The 21,366-nt window shown below is 34.0% G+C and overlaps 1 protein-coding gene across 1 annotated transcript; it reads left to right on the top strand.

Moving 5' to 3' along the window:
* Positions 1 to 329: 329 nt before the first annotated feature.
* Positions 330 to 2,119, top strand: LOC141674536 (uncharacterized). Its single transcript, XM_074481242.1, has 4 exons — positions 330 to 521; positions 596 to 653; positions 1,676 to 1,737; positions 1,833 to 2,119. The coding sequence occupies exons 1-4, from the start codon at positions 330 to 332 to the stop codon at positions 1,920 to 1,922; spliced, it is 402 nt and encodes a 133-aa protein (XP_074337343.1). The 3' UTR covers positions 1,923 to 2,119.
* Positions 2,120 to 21,366: the final 19,247 nt, after the last annotated feature.

Here is a 21,366-nt window from a genome sequence, read left to right on the forward strand (position 1 = left end):
TTGATAAAACGAAACAGTTGTCAAGCTGCAAGAATATTTGCTCAAAAGGTTAATATTACTGGGATATCAAAATGTGAGTATCCTTGAACTAGTGCATCTTAACTTGACCATGTCTTTTCTATTTAAATTATTTACGTATTGAGTTTTAGTGGCGGATTACGAGGACAATCTACTAGAAGGTTGGTGGGCAGTTTTCTGGGCCAAATACAGTTGCTTAACGATGCCAGCCCAATATTCATCCGCAAAGGTGTAATAGTAATTTCACGAATGAAGTTTAAATATGTTAACAAGTAGTAGTATTGTTTTCTAAATACATCTTACTGTATGCCATGCATGTGAATACTGTTGTGAGACAGCCCCCGCTGCATCCAGGAAAAAAGCAGGAGCAGCGGAGAGCTCGCAAGCTTGGTGTGAAGTCGAACACGGCCCCTGTTCTACGCCCCAGAGAAGAAGGAAAGGGGCCTATGGGGTTTCCTCCACTCCACTTGCATCCTGCTGAGGCTGCTCCTAAACTTCTCCCGGTATGATTATTACATCATTCAACATTGTAACTGCATTAATGAATAGAGACTAAGACATTTTAGCTCTGTTGCAGGTTGATCCTTCTGTTCAACTAGTTCAGAATTCGGTCTATTCACCAGCACCTATTTCAGGTTTGTCTGATTCTTTAAATTATATATTCAGATTATAAATGACATGTTTAAATTATTGTGGTAAGCTAAAAGAAACATAAACACACTTGTAACCGTTAACATTTTTAGACAACATATTTAAAGAGAAAGTGTATTTAGAGCGATTGCAATATTTAAATGTGCATGTTGTGCACTATGTCGCGCATTGCGTTTTATTATTTTACATGACCGCACAATATACACGTCACGTCTTAAATTTCAATTATACTATGATCTCCATGTCGTGCCTTAAATATCAATTATCCTTTGACCGCGCATGGCGTGACTCACTTGATAAAGAAATGAGCCTCGCCCTCTTTTGAAAAATTAGTTGGAGCTCTTGTCTCCAACTTGTAAATGATACAGTAGGCTCATTAATGAAATTATCAGATTTAAAAGCAATGATAATAGAATAAATAAGAAACCATATCCTTCACAGTAGTCTATGCCCAAGAACCTCCCCTAGTTCATGAACTGTTAAATAATTTTCTTTTCATTGATTGTAATACTGGAAACTAAGTTACTGAATAAGCATTACATATAGAACATAATCCGAAAATGATCCTATGTCTTAAACTTGTCCAAGCATAAACAAGCCTTGCATGATTATTTGCGTCATATATATTATGTCCCTTGAGTTTAGTGTTACTACATCTGTTATTTCGCTTTTACAAATATTATAGGAATAGATCTCAATATTTGTTGATTGTGCTATGCACATTGAACAGCGCAATGAAAACAATTCGTTCTTAGCATGTTGTTTCTCTAGGTGGCATCACAGGACCTATAACAATTCATATTTTTTTCTCATGGTATAATAATAATAATAATAATAATAATAATAATAATAATAAAATGAAGAAGAAGATTGCAATGGTGGTATATGTCTGGGCACACTCCTTCAGTGATTAGTAAATGGAGAGTAGTTTAGTAGTTAGGTGGGTGATTACATTTGAGTAAGATACGGTTTTGAATATTTTGGTTAAAAGTTATATAAATTTCAGGTGAATACATTGAGAACAACCAAGGGTCATCGACAGGAGAAGACCGAGTAGGTGAAGCAGATGTAAGCGACCTGCATATTTCAGAGTGGCTAATTGTTTATATTCAGGTGTTTGTTACATTTTGTGGTGTGATTCACAAATGTGTATATCTTTCCAGGGACCAGGCCCTCAATCAATTAAGAGTCAGATACCAGAGGCATTTCTTGAGATGATGCAGGAAGAAGCAGAAGCTTGGAGAATAAATTGAAGAGTTTGAACTCATCTCCTAAAACAAGTTTTAATGTTACAATTCTAAAACCATGTCCTCATTTGGATTTTCGTTTGTTTTATCACATTGTACTTCATTTGGTTCTATGTTTTTGTCGCATTAATACTCTTTCCATGAATCACCTCCAGTAGTATATTTTGGTGGATATAACTTAAATGTGACGTGGATGTTGGTGTTTGCAGTATTCTTTTGAATGTAATTTAGATTGGGGATGTGTCTTCTCATAAGATAAGGTCTGCTAAGACTGAATCCTCTAGCCATAGTATTGCACACAATAATGTTTTTTTATGATTGGTTTATGGTTCTTTGTCTCTGTTTAACTTGTGTATGCTTTCATTTTAGGAATTATTTATCCCTATGCATGATCTTAGATGACACTAAGAATTAGACTGTTTTAAACAAAAAGAATGATATATTGTTTGAGATTTGTGATGATCATCAGTTCAGTAACCTCGCTCGAGGAACTTGTTTTCACAAGTATAAAGAGGAGTGGGTAATATACCTAACGTCTAGTGCAAGTTCTGGTTCACATTCACATACGACTAGTTCCGCTCTCAAACCTTCGTATTATACCCGTACAAACCATTGTTAAGTGTTTTACCAAATATAACCAAATTCACTAGAAATCCTCAGGTCTTCACACTGATTCTGATAACTGCTTCGAATGACTCCAAACTTATTCCTCCGATACTTTAACATATTAATGAAATTCATATGGATCACTGTTAACGTCTTCTTCACTGCAACAAACAAAACATTCAGTGTATATACCCAATAAACAAACAATATGTACTTACTCTGGTGGAACATAGATTATTTTAAAGTTCTTATTTTATATTACGTTATCCAAACCACTATTGTTGAGTTATACATACAGTTTCAATCTTGCTCAACAGAGAAAAAACTGTTACTAACCCTTTTGAGAATTCAGAATTCACCAAAACTATACGACTGATATTATTCCTAACTTGACTCTCCATTTACAATAGTATCCATTTCCCGTAAATAGTAGGATATGCTTTAAAATTCACATATAACAAGGGATACCCTTTCGCCATGTTGTGTGAAGAATATCTTACTTATTAGTGTTTTCAAATAGGCAATGCACATTCCATGGTAGGCAAAAGCTTCTTCTTGACGAAAACCAGAAATGAAAAGACTTGCACCGGGAACTTAAAGCTGAATTTGATAACGAAAACTACTATCTCCAACAAAACACAATCTTCAAGTCAAAGGGAACAAATTTGATACCGTAAAATCAATGTACAATAACACACACATCCATGTAAGACTTTCTATACTGAATTGTATTGTAATAAATAGGGTTAAATATCAAAGTGGTCACCGAAGTGACGGGCATATATCAATTTCTTGATTATAGTTATCGGAGTCTCTAATGCACCACTTTAGTAGCCAATAATGACAAAGCTGTTAAATGTTAACTTGTTAAATGTTAACTGTTGACCTAACGGAAAGTTAGGTGGCATAGTTGACTCTTCTGAATAGAATTAAAAAGATTATATTAATTCAACATGTACATCCAGCTAAGCTATGGTATGTATCTATCATATATACAGTATGTCTGTATGTTTATATAAGCCACATCACTGAATGTTCGGGTCTTCATGTCAGCAGTTTAAGTATTCAACCATGCTAACTCACAGATAACCAAAGCAGCAAGGAGAATTCACAGCACTTCTAGGGATATAATCTTAAGATTTTATCATAATAATTGTTGAGAATACTAAGAGGTCTGACTTCTGAGTGTGTCAACAAAGGCGGACATGTGCACAGGTGTGCCAGCAGAAAATCCATGTGTACACAAGAGAGCTAGTTGTCATCCGAGCCCGCTGTCAACTCACTCAAACAGACTTTCCCTCCAAAAATTAGTTACAGAGACTCATAGAAAAGTGTAACCTAGAGATAAAGCCTACTATTTTAAGGTGTTAAAACTTTAAATTGCAGAAATATATGTTATTTAGAAATATAGTGATGCAGTTGTCGTTGTTCCTACAACATTTTCTGTGCCCATATCTCATAAGGTTGAGGGCTCGATTTCAGTCTTACCACATGATATAGGTAATATTGGTGGGTATAATATTGGTACTTGCACGTTTCTGTTGCTGCTCAACGGTGGGCCCTCTGAGTTGGTGACCTCTACTCAGGTTGAAAATGATGGGCATTGTGAGTTACAGTGAACTGCCTGTCTTTGTTGTTTCACGTTCGGCCAGGGAGATATAGATGAGTGAAAATAGAGGTAAGAGTGAACTGGTGAAGAGTAAAAAAAAATTTAAGCTTAGTTCAAAACTCTTGAGAGGAAAGAATTATAAATTTCTTAAGCTTAGTGTAGAAATCTTAAGTCCAGAACCCTGGCAACCAGGAAATGTCCCCCATCTGCACCACTACCCATTCCTTCCTTGATATACTCTTCTCCACTACTGATGCAACATTGAACACAAACTTGCTGCTGATATACGTTTGTGTATGTATCTGTTATATATGGTGGTCAGATGTGTTGTTACATATGGGTTTACTACTTGTGTTTATATAAATAGAAAATCAATGTTTATCTAGTCACTTGCCACCTAATCCTCTGTTATTGTCTATTTAAACAAATAAAGTATACACGTCACGGTCAAAAAATTCCCGTCTGGTCAACAGTTAAAAATTAACGGGTACGTCATTACTCGCTACTAGAGTGATGCATTAGAGACGCCGATAACTATAATCAAGAAAGTGATATATGACCGTGACTTCAGTGACCACTTTGATATTTAACCCATTGTAAATAATATGAATTATTCATCTGCAATTACAAGCAAATTTGCCTTTTACAATTGAAAGTAGCCCAACAATTCAAGATGTTGGCTCTCCCACCAAACTATGACACAAAATCAATAATTTGATTACAATTTTGTGTGTGTATATGTGTTAACATTAAAGGGAATTATTCCCATTATGTTTCTTACAACTACAATATGCTATATAATATCTAACATATAGACTTTATTTTACTTTTTCTAACAAACAATATTTTAAAACTGATAAAAAAAATTCAGCAACTATTTCCTTAATCAGGCACCTGAGTAATTAAGCTTATTTTGTCATACTGACTTTACTATCTTGTAAAATGAACCTTCAGTAGCTAAAGGTTACAGCCGCCTAAGTTAATAAAAGAGCTACAATACTACCTACATAGATGGTCATAAACATGTCAGTGATCACCTACTACAACAGTTTTTCTGAAAGTCAAGGAGCTAATAAGTTTTGCGATCATAAACCAAATGAGAGTCCTAAATTCTGCTTACTTAACATTTCCGAGACTATAGCATAAACTCAATCTGCAAAACGAATTAGCTATTTAATATTGAGGATTGGCTATTGGGGAATGGGGTTTATCAACGTCAAAAGACCATGGTGAAGGACATCATACTTTTAAATTTTTCCAACTTGACAATGATTACATTATGGTAGACGAAAGCTTCTTCTTGTCGAAAACTAGAAATGATATTGAGAACTCATAGCTGGATTTAAGAACTATCACTACTATCTTCATTTAACACGTACTTCAGGTTAGTAAAACTGTATGTAAATTGTGAGACTAGATTCAAATTACACTATCTACAAGACAATTAGGAAAGTACCAACTAAGCTTCCCAATATGCGACCTCCTTCCACAACAATTCAAAGAATACATTATATTCAATACACAACCTACAAATCACAGTAATTACCAAAAGAATCACAATTATTATCTTATTCATCAACACTTTTATGCATCAATTGCATACACTTAACCTAAGAACATCCAAAAATTTAAACAAACAATCATCAAGTATAAAGTAATAAACTTCATACCAAATTGACAATATATAATAACAAGCACACGTGCACATATGTATGTATCCATTTTTAACACAAAAACCTGTTAATCCTCAGATAATTAAAACACACCCCTCGTTCCATCACACCAATTCGTGAAAAAGAGCCCTAAGTTTAACATTAAAAACAAGCCCTGCTTAATTTGCTCTTTCGTGTTGTCACAAAACTCACCACACTTTTCTTCCTCAAAATTAACCACAACGATGCCAACACATTTAACCATAAACTAAAGAAAACAAATTAAAAGAAGCATAATCTCGATTACCGAAATCCCTAAATCCTGGTATAATTAAAACAAAACCCTCTTCTTTCCATCAAAACAATTATTGGAAAAACAGCCCTAAATTTAACAGTAAAACAACAAGGGCTGCTTAATTCGCTCTTTCGTGATCCTAAAAAATTAACCACATTCTTCCTCGTCCTCAAAATTAACCACAACAATGCTAACACAGTTAACCAATAACTAACGAAAACACATAAAAAAGAAAGAGAACAAATTGGATAGCATAAAACCAATGTACAATCACAAACACACATATCAATGTGCGCAACTAAATGTCAAACACAACAAACATCTCCATTACACCAAGAAATTAATCAACAAGGGGTAGTGTGAAATTTGGGTTTGGAGTTCTTAACAAACTCACCAAACTCTTTTTTCTTGTCAAGATAAACCCTGGAAGCTTCTTGAGCAGTGGAGAAAGTTCCAAGCCACTGTCTTCGTTTAGTAATAGGGTTTCTAATTTCAGCACACCAGTTTCCCCATTTCCTCAAACGAGCACCTGGGTACTTGGAATTTATCGTCTTGTTGTAATAAACTTCGTGGATTATTGTCTTTGGAGAAGACGACGTGGTTTCGTCGGAGGAGGAGTCGTCAGTTGCGTCAGGGTCTGTGCATTTGATTCTCACCACGGATACTTTGCTAGGCTTTTGTTTCTTCCGGGCCTCTTTACTGGGCTTGGTTTTTTTCCGGCCCAGTTTTGTTGTCTCCGTCGCCGCTGCTGCTAATGTTATTGTCTTGGTCTCAGGTTGACACTCCATCTGCTGTTTGTTTGTGTTTGTGCTGTGTACTTGTGTGTGTTTGGGTGTGTCTTATGTGTTTGTGTTTGTGTTTGTGTTTGTGCGGGGATTGTTCCTTCTTACAACCGGAATATGCTTTATATAATCCTAAACATATTTTATTTTATTTTATTCTGCTTTTTTATAGTTAAATACTATTTTGTGACTCCTGTCACAGAATATTTTATGGCTGCTAGGTATAATATATATGCAATAAAATAATTTTGGATTCTTATATGTGGATATCATTTATTAATACATCTTCACAGTATAATACTCAGAAAATAATCATCACGTATCAGTGTTGATTTTTATAAACTTGGATTTCTGGACATGATAAGTGATAATATATTCAATAATTTTATTTTCATTAATTACTTAATATATTTATAATAAAATATGATAAGAGAAAATACCATTCTCCCCTTAAATGACATTATGACAATAACATTAAAATCTCCAGAGAAAAAAAAATGATAAAAAAATATACCATTCCCACCTTGAATGACAATTAACACTGAAATCTCCTACAATCAAAATGAAGAACTAATCAACAATAAGGTATTGTTGATTTTGTACACAGATTCTTCAACTCCTATGCTAAATTTTGTAAGTGGGTCCAAATCTTCATAAATAAGTTTAATTTTTTTATCCGCAAAAACTCATGCTTAGATAACAAGTAACTTGTCTAAGGGCCCGCTCCCGTAATGTTTATTGACCTAGTTTATAAATTAAATTTATAAGCTAATAAGTTTCATAAGTTGAATGTTAGTAACGGCGTATTTTTGCTTAACTTATTTTGGTTTTTGTTTTTTTATTAACTTTAATTTTAAAAATTATATTTTTATATGTAAATCTAATTTAAAATTTAAAATTAACGAATTAAGATAATTATATTTAAAAGTTATTTATTTAAATATATTTTTAAGTAAAAAAAACTTACTCATAAGTAAAACTAATTCTACAGCATTATAACTTATAAGTTACTTATTGATTTTAAGTCATAAGTTACTTATTCTAAGATTTTCAAACGGACACTAAATCTATACTATACTATAATCATCATGAGTATAATTTGGTATGTTTTTTTTGTTGGTTTGGCTATTCCCGTTTATGACCGTCGGATCTTTTTAATCAAGTGATAAAGACCGTTAGATTTAAATATTAAAAGAATATACACTACTCAAACTCCCACTTTCGAAACCCGCCAACAACAAATATTTAAATTATTATTTATAAAATATTAAAACTCCCAGGTTCGAAGTCTGCCAACAGCAAATATTTATATTATTATTTATACAATACTAAAACTTTCAGATTCGAACCCCGCCAACCGCAAATATTTATATTATTATTTATATACTACCCAAGATAAAAATATAAAAATATTAATGAAAACCCGTGCATGGCACCGGTTGTAAAGCCAGTATTTATAAGAAGAAACAATATACTGATCAAAAAAACCCGATGATAAATCATGATATTTAGTATAACATTCATATACAGAATGTCCAGAGGACTTCTCATAGTTTATGTACAGACTCGAGAGAGATAACAACAATTACATGACCAAGAGACTGGAAATTAGATTATTATGGGATGGATCAGATATGTGGTCAACAAGATTTTGTATGGGACCTTTACCAGTTACAGCAGCTTGTGCATAAAAACCAAGCCACGCAATCATAGCCAATCTTCCATTCTTGATTTCCTTCACCTTTAGTTCCTCGAATGCCAGAGGATCTCTAGAAAGGCCCAAGGGATCAAACAAGCCACCTCCTGGATAGTTGATGTCACCTGGCAAGTATATTCCTAAAGGCTCAAGAGCTTCAATACCACAGTATCTCGCATATTCTGGTCCAACCTATCCAAACAGAAATACTATGTTTTTTATATTCACTTTGCAACATTAATTGTTTTGTGCGCGTTTTTGCATATAGCTTTTATATAGTTGAATGTGCACACAAGCATGGTATGACCTACTTGATGTGCTAACTGCTGACATGCTTATGGTTCAACATACAAGACTAAGATTAGTTTTTAGTTCAGCATATCATTGGTGTGTAGCTGATAGAATATATTTATATATATATTTTATATGATTTTATTCTCATATTTATTATATTTTGCATTGATTTGGATATTTATTTAATAGATTTTAATGTTTTAGACCTATTTTGAAGTGAAAATAGAAGAAAATTCGTAATATTGGACTACACGGTTGCAAATACTGTTTGGGCCGTATCTTGAGTTCTAGAAGTCCGTTTCTGACGATCTTACAGTCCACGCGAAGCCAACGAAATTCTCTTTAATTCAGAGATGGTCCAGAAAAGAGAATACAACGAGAACAGCCCAGAAACTACAGAGAACAAACAGCTACGAATTTTTGTTATAGAATCTTATTCGGTCTAGAACTCTCACTTGTAATTTAACTAGAATAATAAAACACTTCTATTATTAGAAGAGAACAGATTTTATTATTAGTTTGAGACATATTAGTAGAGACACGTATTATTAATATAGAGTAAGAATAGTTAGGGTTTTATATACAGAGAAGAAGCCATAGATATTTTTCCCAGTGCGCACCCAAAGGGTAGCGGCTGCGGGTTACCTACGATAAATAAAATAAAAAAATAAAATGAACTGTTTATTTTTCCTGTGTGATTTTTTTGTCAATTTGTATTCTAATAATATGTATACTAGTATTGTAGCCCGCTTCGTCGGGCTTATAGTTATAAAAAAAATTGTTTACAAAATAAGAAGTAGTTTCCTATTTTGAAGACGAAGTTAGTTATGGTTGCAATGTTTTTCTATGATCCATGTTCAATGTCCGAAAATAATGTAAGGTTGTCTATTAATGTGTTACAATATGTCTGTAACATTCTGTTTATTTATGGGTGTAATATTAGCATGACTAATATATTTGTGGATTTATTCAGCCTGAAATTTGTATGCTTCATAAATTCTTGTTTTTGTGGACTTGAATTTCTGGTCATTTGCTTTCCACTAAATGCAAAATAAAGTGATAGTTACTTAGTTGTTACATAGTTTGAGATTCATAAAGTTTGATATCATAGTTATAGGTGACAAAGTTTCTGGTTTTTACAATCTTCTGTGAACTTCCCACGCAAAATGTAGATTTTCATCTCGGGGACACGGGTTTACATGTTTCTTGGTGGCATGGTTTGGGGCGAGTTGAAATTCAGTTGTGACAGCCCATCCAAGTGGTATGAAGATGTTGAACCCTAATTGTTTCAGGTTAGTAACGCTGGACGAAGGTTATAAGGAGAATAGTTATTGAACTAATAAGTAGCAATAATTCTGTGTTCACCTGGATGGTAACATCTTCCACGATAACTTTCTGGTTTTCTTCATTGCCTGCTACGAAATCTTTGCAAATATTGGTAGCCCAATAGATATGAATCTTGTTCAGAACATTCACCTCTTTAATGATCAGTTTCATGGTATACTTTCCCTTTTCAAGGTTTTTAAGTTATGTTGGGAAGCTCTCATCACCTCCGGCCTACGCATAAGTGAAAATGATTTGGTTAGTGTAATGTTCTTTTTATGTGCTTCCCTATAATTGCAGATGAATTTGTTTACCTCCTTGACGACTTGTGCTACTCTTTTTCCTAGAATGGTTCGAATTTGCTGATCTCCAAGGACAACCTGGATTCCACCTGATTCGTCTGATGCGGCGACTGAAATATTGAACCTGTTGCATTCATGAAATGTGAAAGATTTAGTTAAGCACGTGTATGTTTTGGAAGAAGAATTTTTTGATGGATGAAATACTTCTTCTCTGGGTAAGGTTTGGTGCAGTTGCAGTTGTTGCAGAACCATTCATCGTCATTACATAGTAATTCCCTTGTGCAGCTGTTACAGACCACTGAATACCATTCTTCTTTCTCCTCCACGGACCGTATTGTCACATGAGTTAGGACTTCAGCCTGTGAAACGATTTACATAAATTTATTCTCCTAAATTTTTTAAAAGAAATAGGAGAAGTGATTTTACTTGAATATAGGCGTCCCCCAGGTTTGTGATGTCAGATACTTTCAGAAGTTCTGTTTGTAGACGTTTTGGTTTGTCAAAAATGTGCTTGAAAAAGTCCGGATTGGTTAACCTGCATGTCATAAAATGTAATGACAGTAATAACTTTGTATTCTGTATCCTACATAAAAACCGTCCACGTTAATTACCTTCTTCGCAAATGTTTGACACTGTGGTGGTTCATGTTGACGAAGCATTCAGTTGCTGCTACGCTAGTTAAATCAACCTCATCTGTTTGGGCAAGTGAAAACGTTGTATTAGTTGATTGGAAATGACTTTGTATTACAAAAAATGGCATAGTTCTTTTGTGAAGAAAATGAAGTACCGTTCCACAGACCAACACACAACTTCCAATAATGATTATTACAGGTTGTTCAACAGCTTGGAGAAACAGGTTCTTAAATTTCAAAGCATGTGGGTCCCAAAAAGTGACATTGATATTGGAGCTTCAAGTTCCGGTAAGGAAATTAGTTTTTGTTGATTGAAATGCATTAACAGAAAGGCATATTAATCATGTGTATTTACCTTCCATCGGTTATAGTGAATTTGGACTGCTTCTGGGCATGACTGTGTCTATTCACTAAATCAGAAATGGTCTCTCTGAATTTAATTATTCCAGCGACATCTACGCATTATAAAAAAACGTCAAAAACGAATATGGGAGCAGCATAAACCGTATTTGATTGATGGAGGAAATAAGTTGGTGTGAACCTGCTAAGTGAGTAGTTTGTTTAGTCACTCCTTTGAGTTCGTTGTGTTCCACAAAATCCAAAGCGTTTTTGGCAAAAGTTTTCCCATCATCTTCTACTTGTTGGATATTTGTTTATGTGGAGAAAATTAGTTGGACCTCCTTCCTGAGACACTCGAACCTGTCTTCTGTTTTGTACTCTTGAACGGTAAAGTTTTTGATGATGTAAATAGTTCCAACCGTGAACTAGTCTTCCAAAGATTCTACACATAGTCCGGGAATGAATGCGTGGATTATGTCGTTCTGTTACAGGTAGGAGTAAAAATAATTTTGTTAATTTGTAGAAAAATTTAAACCGTATACTGAAAGATTTACCTTCTGGTCAAGAAGCAGTAGGTTAATGCCTTTGGAAACTTCTCCTGTTCGACTAACTCCTCTCCACAGTCGTATGATTCTTACTTTTATCTTCCAGTTGAATCTGTCTTTCGTGAGGTTCCTCAGTTCTTCAAACTTGGTTTTGGACATGGCGACAATGTAAACTATAAAAAATTTGTGTCCCAAAATGGTAGTAGAGTTGAGGTGCAGTTTGCTTTCATCCAATTTATGAGTTGAACGGTAGAACCCAACCACCTTCACATTTATTCCATAATGATTTGAAAGTATAGATGAAATTTGTATTCTGCAAATTTAATGAGTTATATTTGTCTTTAATACTTGTAATATTATGGACTGTCCTGTCACAGCTTAAGTTTGTTTCTAATTATGTTGTTAGAAGATTGTTTAGTTAGTGCTTAAGCAGTATATGAGTTGCGTATATGGGGCGTTAAATTATGTATTGTTCGTATTTTACATCAACTGCATCTGACATGTGCTACTGAAGGGTTTTTAGCACATAAACGCAACGAAAACATAAATTTAAATCTTAAAAAAAACGAAACCCTCCGCAGGATCCATGCGAAAAATAATATTTAATTCGTAGTTCAGTATGTTTACCTTAAGAAGTTTTACGTTAATGGAAAGATGGAGGTCTTTAATGGCGATCCAAAAATGATGAACGGAGATCCTTAGCAGCTGCTCCTCAAGTGTGAAGCACTCCACCGGTATCCACCAAGAAAACGATGTAATGAAGGAGGAGGAGATAGAGAGAATTAGGGTTTTGTAAATCTTTTTGGTTGAGGCAAAAATAAGGTCTATAATAGTATATTTATAGGCAAAATTTTCAGCTGAAAATTTTCCCATAAAATATTATTATTATTAACCCTTTATTATTCTCACTAATAATTAAAACACCTTTTAATTATTAATCCTTTTTCTAAACACTATAGAAATAATTCTCTCACTTGATTTAATTTCCAAAAATTAAATTCTTAATTAGTAATATTAAGAACTTTTTCTTAATTAATTTATAATCAATTAAATCTCATTTAATCAATTATTAAATTTGCCAATTAATTATTTATTTCATAAATAATTATCAGCCATTATTAATTAATTTCTCCACCATTAAATCATTCTCTTTTATGGTGTGACCCTGTAGGTTCAATATTAAGCCGGTAGTAGAAATAAATAATAATAAAACTATTTTATCATTATTTATATAAATTCTCTAATTCATTAAATATGATTAATTAATTAATCATATTTATTCTACATCGTGAGGGATACTTCTCAGCATATCGCGACTATCCGAATAATACGAATTCACTACTTAGAATACCAAGAACCTATTCAGTGAGTAGTTACCGTACAATTAATTCCTTCTACCCTGCAATGTCACGATTAAATACAAGTCATGGAACTTGTGTCAAGCCTATCTTATTTAATCACTTGCTTTCCCATTCACTATGCCTAGTTATATTTAATGTAAATTAGAAACTACTTTCTAATTTCATTCACTCTGGCCAGAGATTCCTGAACTAACATAAGTGGATCAGCATTGAACATAAGTGAGATTGAAAGGAATATGTCCTAAGTCCAATCATGTATTAGGATTTAGGAATAACTTTTATGTAATCTGTTTTGATTTCATTGATATAAATAAAGACTTGTTTTATTTTTATTACGGGATTTATCTATTTAAGTGTTTAAATAAGATATACCATAGTTTTGAGTAAAGCTTTTTATGGATTATGATGAGATCATAATAGTGAGACCTAAAAAGATGATAACTCTAAACTTAAATAGTTCCTGGTCATAGGATTACTAACTGGTAATTAATAATCCGCAAAGATCGGTACATATTATGTTTGCTTCATTATGAAGGATGTCTGTTCTCATAGGCATTTGTGTGGTGACACTATAGCTAGTATGTAGGTGCTTATTATAGAATAAGTTCACTGAACATGACTCGCACAGTTGAACAATTGATGGAGTTCACTCACGTGTCAGCAGTTGTTCACATAGTGATAGTTGTACAAGTATCCTTAGAATTGAGGTCATCATAGTCATCTTGTGTACACTGAACTATGCTTTGGTTTAGTTCTTAGTCTCCAGGGACAATTATTAGGGCTCTTCTGGGTATAGGAATTTGTACACGAAGATAGTGTATGATCAATAAAGGATCTACCCCTTCCAGTGAAGGAAGCGAATGTTCAAGGCTGATCCACTTATGCTAGTTCAGGAATCTCTGGCCAGAGTAAATGAAATTAGAAAGGAGTTTCTAATTTGCATAGAACTACGCATAGTAAATGGTAAGCAAAGTGATTGAATTAGATTGGCTTGACACGAGATCCATGCCTTGTATTTAATCGGGACATTGTAGGGTAGAAGGAGTTTATTGTACGGTAACTATTCACTGAATAGGTTCTTGGTATTCTAAGCAGTGAATTCATATTATCCGGATAGTCGCGATATGCTGAGAAGTATCCCTCACGATGTTGAAATAAATGTGATTAATTAATTAATCATATTTAATAAATTAGAGAATTTATATAAATAATGATAAAATAGTTTTATTATTATTTATTTCTACTACCGGCTTAATATTGAACCTACAGGGTCACACCATAAAAAGAGAATGATTTATTGGTGGAGGAATTAATTAATAATGGCTAATAATTATTTATTTATGAAATAAATAATTAATTGGCAAATTTAATAATTGATTAAATGAGATTTAATTGATTATAAATTAATTAAGAAAAGTTCTTAATATTATTAATTAAGGATTTAATTTTTGGAAATTAAATCAAGAGAGAGAATTATTTCTAAAGTGTTTAGAAAAAGGATTAATAATTAAAAGGTGTTTTAATTATTAATGAGAATAATAAATGGGATAATAATAATAATATTATTTATGGGAAAATTTCAGCTGAAAATTTTGCCTATAAATACACTATTATAGACCCTATTTTATTCTAACCCACATCAAACCCGAAAACCCAAAAAGTTTGGAAAACTCAATTCTCTCCACCTCCTTCCTCCTCCTTAACATCGTTTTCTTGGTGGATACCGGTGGAGTGCTTCACACTTGAGGAGCAACTGCTATGGATCTCTGATCGTTGTCTCCGAATTATTTTAAAAGGTTAGATTCGATCCCTCGAATTTTTATTCACGATTTATATGCTTTTATTTGGATTTTATATGTGTAAAAGTGTTTTACCATGCCCCCGCTGCGATTAAAATCCAACAATGGTATCAGAGCATAGGTTGTATGCATATAGATCTGTGGTAAAAATTTCAGAATTTTATGTGCTTGTATGAATTAATTATGATTTTTACAAGTTATATCATGGATTAATTTTGTCTGATGAGAAATCGTTTCTCAGAATAATTTTGAATGTTGATCTGGGTTCTACAAGTGTTGTAGATCGTCTGGGTATTTTTTTCATAATTTTAGGATGTATAGATTTTTTATTATGAATTTTTGAAGTTTTTGTAATTAAAATTCATAATTAAATAAATCTCATATATATATAATATAAAGTATGTATGTGTGCATCTGTTGTATCTGCTGGTTTGTACTGCTGTTTGTCTGCTGTTCTTTGTGGAATGCACGGAAAAAGGACAGAGAAGGACGGCTGCACGGAAATCGAGGAAAGCTGTCGGCTGCTGAAAAACAAAAAAAAAATATAGGGGTGTAACGCATTCCGGGAATGCGTTACACCCTTTAATGGCTTAAAAGGGGTGTAACGCATCACCGGAATGTGTTACAGGGCTTGTAACGCGTTCCTGTAATGCGTTACAGCCCGTCTGTTGATTTTAAAATTGATTTTCTAGGAGTTTCGTAACTCCGTTTTGGGCGTGCAATATACCGTTGGATTTGTTTTTCCGAGACGGATCTAATGGAGTGATCAATTTTAGTTTATATAAAATTTTTGAACTGTTTATATTTCCATGAAGTGTTTTAAAGCTGTTTTTGACTGTTTTTAATTGCTTTTAAATGCTTCATGTGATACATAGAGATGTATAATGCTTAGACTAATGTGCTAGATGATGTAACATGCCTACCTTGATGTTTATTCATGTTGATATATGTGATATATGCTTAGTTTATCATGCGATGATAGATTTAGGTGAACTTAAATGAACATAAAGCGCTTGTTAGACAACCTAGTATAGTGAAATAGTTTCATAACCTTAATAACAATATTATGAATACAATCATGAGATTCTTATGTTTGTGAAACACGTAATTGAATATGAATTTTCGATATGAGAGAAAGGATGATTCTGTCAACAACAGATTTCTATCTGTAAGAAAGGGTTATTAAGTGACGCCTCTTGACAATGCTCCACCCGATCTGGGAATCATCTGATTATTGATTATTGATTTGAAATATTTAATTTAAAAGGAAGAATTTCTTTATAATATGATTATGATTGTAACGTAATATAATCCCTCTAAAATTAAATAATATCAAGTAGTAATTGGCCAATGACACAACGGGCTTGTGTCGATCATAGCCTTCCAACATGATAGAAAAGTAGTTCTTATTTTTGAATCATTGTCGGTTCGTGCTACAGCCGAGGGCTTTGATTTCGAAATAAGAAATACTTGTCTATTACATAGAGATGTGTATATTGAATAAGAATCTAAAGGTTGGTACGTGCTACAGCCGTGGGCCTTTGGGGACTGATTCAACTGTACGGAATATTGGGTTAGACTTGACTTAGAATATTGAGTTTGTCGTGCTACAGCCGAGACTCAATTATTCAAGAGGCTAAAGTTTGATTAGGGAATAACATGAGATGTAATTGACAAGAGTTGTCTGCCTATTGAACATTACATGGCGGTTCGTGCTACAGCCGGGGTCGTGTAATGGAATGTAGGATACCTATTCCCACTAGCATTATGAATGCTTAATTTTTCACGTAGGGGGTTGAATAAATTAGGAAAACTAGTGGGAGCCACTTATGAATAAAGACCCGATTCATATAGTGTTTTGAAATGAAATCTAATATTTGCTAAGTGTTGTTATGTGTTTATCATTTACAAATTTACTTTGTACGTTATGTCGTCTGCACTATCACTCAGGAGCATACTGGATGCTCACAAATTGACTGGTCCTAATTATGCTGACTGGCTTCAAAACTTGAGAATTGTTCTCAGGATTGAGAAGCTGGAATACGTGATTGACTCACCTAAGCCTACTGAACCTGCTAGTGATGCACATAATGATGAACATGTTGTGTATCGTAAGTGGATAGATGATGCAAATGTTGCTCAATGCATCATGCTAGCTTCCATGAACATTGAGCTACAGAAGCAACATGAGCATATGGATGCTCACACTATCCTCATGCATCTACAAGAGTTGTATGATGTGGCAGGGAGGACAGCTCGATATGAGATATCGAAGGAGTTGTTCGGTTGTAGGATGTCTGAGGGATCATCTATGAATGACCATGTACTTAAGATGATCAATTTGATTGAACGTCTTGGACAACTTGGTTTTGCCATGGATGGGGAGTTGAGCCAAGACTTGGTCTTACAATCGCTTCCGAGTTCGTTCTCGCAGTTTGTTGTGAACTTTCACATGAATAAGTTGGATGTCAGCCTGCCTGAACTCCACAACATGTTGAAGATTGTGGAATCGAATTTTCCCCCTAAGAAGAGTTCTGTTCTTCTAATTGGTGAAGGTTCCAATCCTAAGAAAAGGAAGAGGAACCCTTCCAAGAAGAAGAAAGTAGGTGAGAAAATGCCGGTTCCACCAAAAGCTGAAGACCCCAAGAGCAAAGTTGTTTGCTTTCACTGTAACAAGGTGGGGCACTGGAAGAGGAACTGCAAGGTTTACCTTGTAGAATTGAAGAAGAATAAGGGTAGTGAGACTACCGCTTCTGATTCAGGTATGTTCATGATAGAAGTGAATATGTCATTAAATCAAATTTCTACTTGGGTATTAGATACCGCCTGTGGTTCTCATATCTGCAATTGTTGCAGGGACCAAAGAGAAGTAGGACTCTTGAAGAAGAGAAGGTGATTCTACTGATGGGAAATGGAGCAAGAGTTGTTGCTGAAGATGTAGAATCATTTCATTTACATATGCCTACGGGCAAGACTATTATTTGAAATAATTGTTATTTTGTTCCCTCGATTGTGAGGAATATTATTCTCATGTTAGACTTGGCTGGATTTTCATTTATTATTGAGAATAATGAATGTTCTATTCTTAGAGATAATATTCTTTATGGACGTGGTACTTTAAATAATGGTCTGTATAAATGTGACATAATTTACTTCAGATTGAACAAACTAATAAAAGAAAAGGGATGATGAAAATCTCACTTCATAGTGGCACTGCAGTCTCCATTTAGTGGACATGGAGAGAGGGCTGCAGATTTGCTAGGAATGGTACACACAGATGTATGTGGACCAATGTCTACGCAAGCCATGGGTGGATTTTCATACTTCATTACTTTCATAGATTATAGATCTGGATTCGGATATGTGTTTCATGAAACACAAGTCTGAGGCCTTTGAAAAGTTCAAAGAATATAAGTATGAAGTGGAGAAACAACCAAACATAGTATTATAACTCTTCGATCAGATCGAGGTGGTGAATACTTTAATGGAGTGTTTCTAGATTATCTCAAAGTAAATGGTATAGTCTCCCAGTGGACGCCTCCATATTGGTATCTGAAAGGAGAAATCGAACTTTATTAGACATAGTTCGGTCCATGATGAGCTATGCAAATCTTCCAGTATTCCTATGGGGTTATGCATTGGAAACCTCAGCATATTTACTGAATAAGATGCTTTCCAAATCTGTTCCTCAAACTCCGTATGAGATATGGAAAGAAAGGAAACCGAGTCTTAAACATGTTAAGATTTGGGGATGTCCAGCTTATGTCAAGTAAGTTGACCCAAATAAGCTGGAATATCGATCCGTAAAATGTAGTTTTGTGGGATATCCTAAAGAGACTTTAGGGTATTACTTTTACACCGATCATCGGGTGTTTGTATCCAGACATGCTACCTTCTTGGAAAAGGAGTTTATCCTTGAAGGAAACAGTGGGAGAAAAATTGAACTTGATGAAGTTCAAGAAGCACAAACTACTACGGATCAAGTGGAAACACCTGTTCTGACTGAACAACCTTTTGTGGAACAGCCCATTCATAGATCAGGGAGAGTGTCTCGCCAACCTGAGAGGTATTATGGCCTTGTCATTGAGAATGACAATGAGTTGTCGATCATTGATGATGACCCTGTGACCTATAATGCGGCTATGAGTAGTGTTGACTCAGAGAAATGGCATAGTGCCATGAAATCCGGAAAGAAATCTATGTATACGGGATACAAAAGAATGATTAGAGCAGATGGCCAGGTGGAGACCTTTAAAGCCAGGCTTGTGGCAAAAGAATTCAAACAAAGGCAATGGATTGACTTTGATGAAACCTTTTACCTGTAGCCCTGTTAAAATCAGTTCGGATTTTGCTTGCGAATGCTGCTTACTACGACTATGAGATCTGGCAATTAGCCAGATGGTTTTCTTTCCAAGAGAAATGAAAACCTAGTGTGTAAGCTGCTGCGAACCATATGTGGTTTAAAGCAGGCTTCTCGAAAGATGGAACATTCGTTTTGATGAGACAATCAAAGAGTTTGATTTTATCAAAAACGAAGATGAACCATGCGTCTACAAAAGGGTTAGTGGGAGCGCGGTAACATTTCTTGTATTGTATTGAAATAGAGTTGACACACATAACAACATAGCAGACCCACTCACAAAGCTACTTTATGAAAATCACTTTGATCGTCATAAAGACAAGATGGGTATTAGATACAAGAGTGATTGGCTTTAGTACAAGTGGGAGATTGAAAGGAATATGTCCTAAGTCCAATCATGTATTAGGATTTAGGAATAACTTTTATGTAATCTGTTTTGATTTCATTGATATTAATAAAGACTTGTTTTGTTTTTATTACGGGCTTTATCTATTTAAGTGTTTAAATAAGATATACCATAGTTTAGAGTAAATCTTTTTATGGATTATGATGAGATCATAATAGTGAGACCTAAAAAGATGATAACTCTAAACTTAAATAGTTCCTGGTCATAGGATTACTAACTGGTAATTAATAATCCGCAAAGATCGGTACATACTATGCTTGCTTCATTATGAAGGATGTCTGTTCTCATAGACATTTGTGTGGTGACACTATAGCTAGTATGTAGGTGCTTATTATAGAATAAGTTCACTGAACATGACTCGCACAGCTGAACAACTGATGGAGTTCACTCACGTGTCAGCAGTTGTTCACATAGTGATAGTTGTACAAGTATCCTTAGACTTGAGGTCATCATAGTCATCTTGTGTACACTGAACTATGCTTTGGTTTAGTTCTTAGTCTCCAGGGACAATTATTAGGGCTCTTCTGGGTATAGGAATTTGTACACGAAGATAGTGTATGATCAATAAAGGATCTACCCCTTCCAGTGAAGGAAGCGAATGTTCAAGGCTGATCCACTTATGCTAGTTCAGGAATCTCTGGCCAGAGTAAATGAAATTAGAAAGGAGTTTCTAATTTGCATAGAACTACGCATAGTAAATGGTAAGCAAAGTGATTGAATTAGATTGGCTTGACACGAGATCCATGCCTTGTATTTAATCGGGACATTGTAGGGTAGAAGGAGTTTATTGTACGGTAACTATTCACTGAATAGGTTCTTGGTATTCTAAGCAGTGAATTCATATTATCCGGATAGTCGCGATATGCTGAGAAGTATCCCTCACGATGTAGAATAAATGTGATTAATTAATTAATCATATTTAATAAATTAGAGAATTTATATAAATAATGATAAAATAGTTTTATTATTATTTATTTCTACTACCGGCTTAATATTGAACCTACAGGGTCACACCATAAAAAGAGAATGATTTATTGGTGGAGGAATTAATTAATAATGGCTAATAATTATTTATTTATGAAATAAATAATTAATTGGCAAATTTAATAATTGATTAAATGAGATTTAATTGATTATAAATTAATTAAGAAAAGTTCTTAATATTATTAATTAAGGATTTAATTTTTGGAAATTAAATCAAGAGAGAGAATTATTTCTAAAGTGTTTAGAAAAAGGATTAATAATCAAAAGGTGTTTTAATTATTAATGAGAATAATAAATGGGATAATAATAATATTATTTATGGGAAAATTTCAGCTGAAAATTTTGCCTATAAATACACTATTATAGACCCTATTTTATTCTAACCCACATCAAACCCGAAAACCCAAAAAGTTTGGAAAACCCAATTCTCTCCACCTCCTTCCTCCTCCTTAACATCGTTTTCTT

Source organism: Apium graveolens, chromosome 7 (genome assembly GCF_009905375.1).
Source record: "Apium graveolens cultivar Ventura chromosome 7, ASM990537v1, whole genome shotgun sequence".
In the NCBI taxonomy this organism is placed as follows: Eukaryota; Viridiplantae; Streptophyta; class Magnoliopsida; order Apiales; family Apiaceae; genus Apium; species Apium graveolens.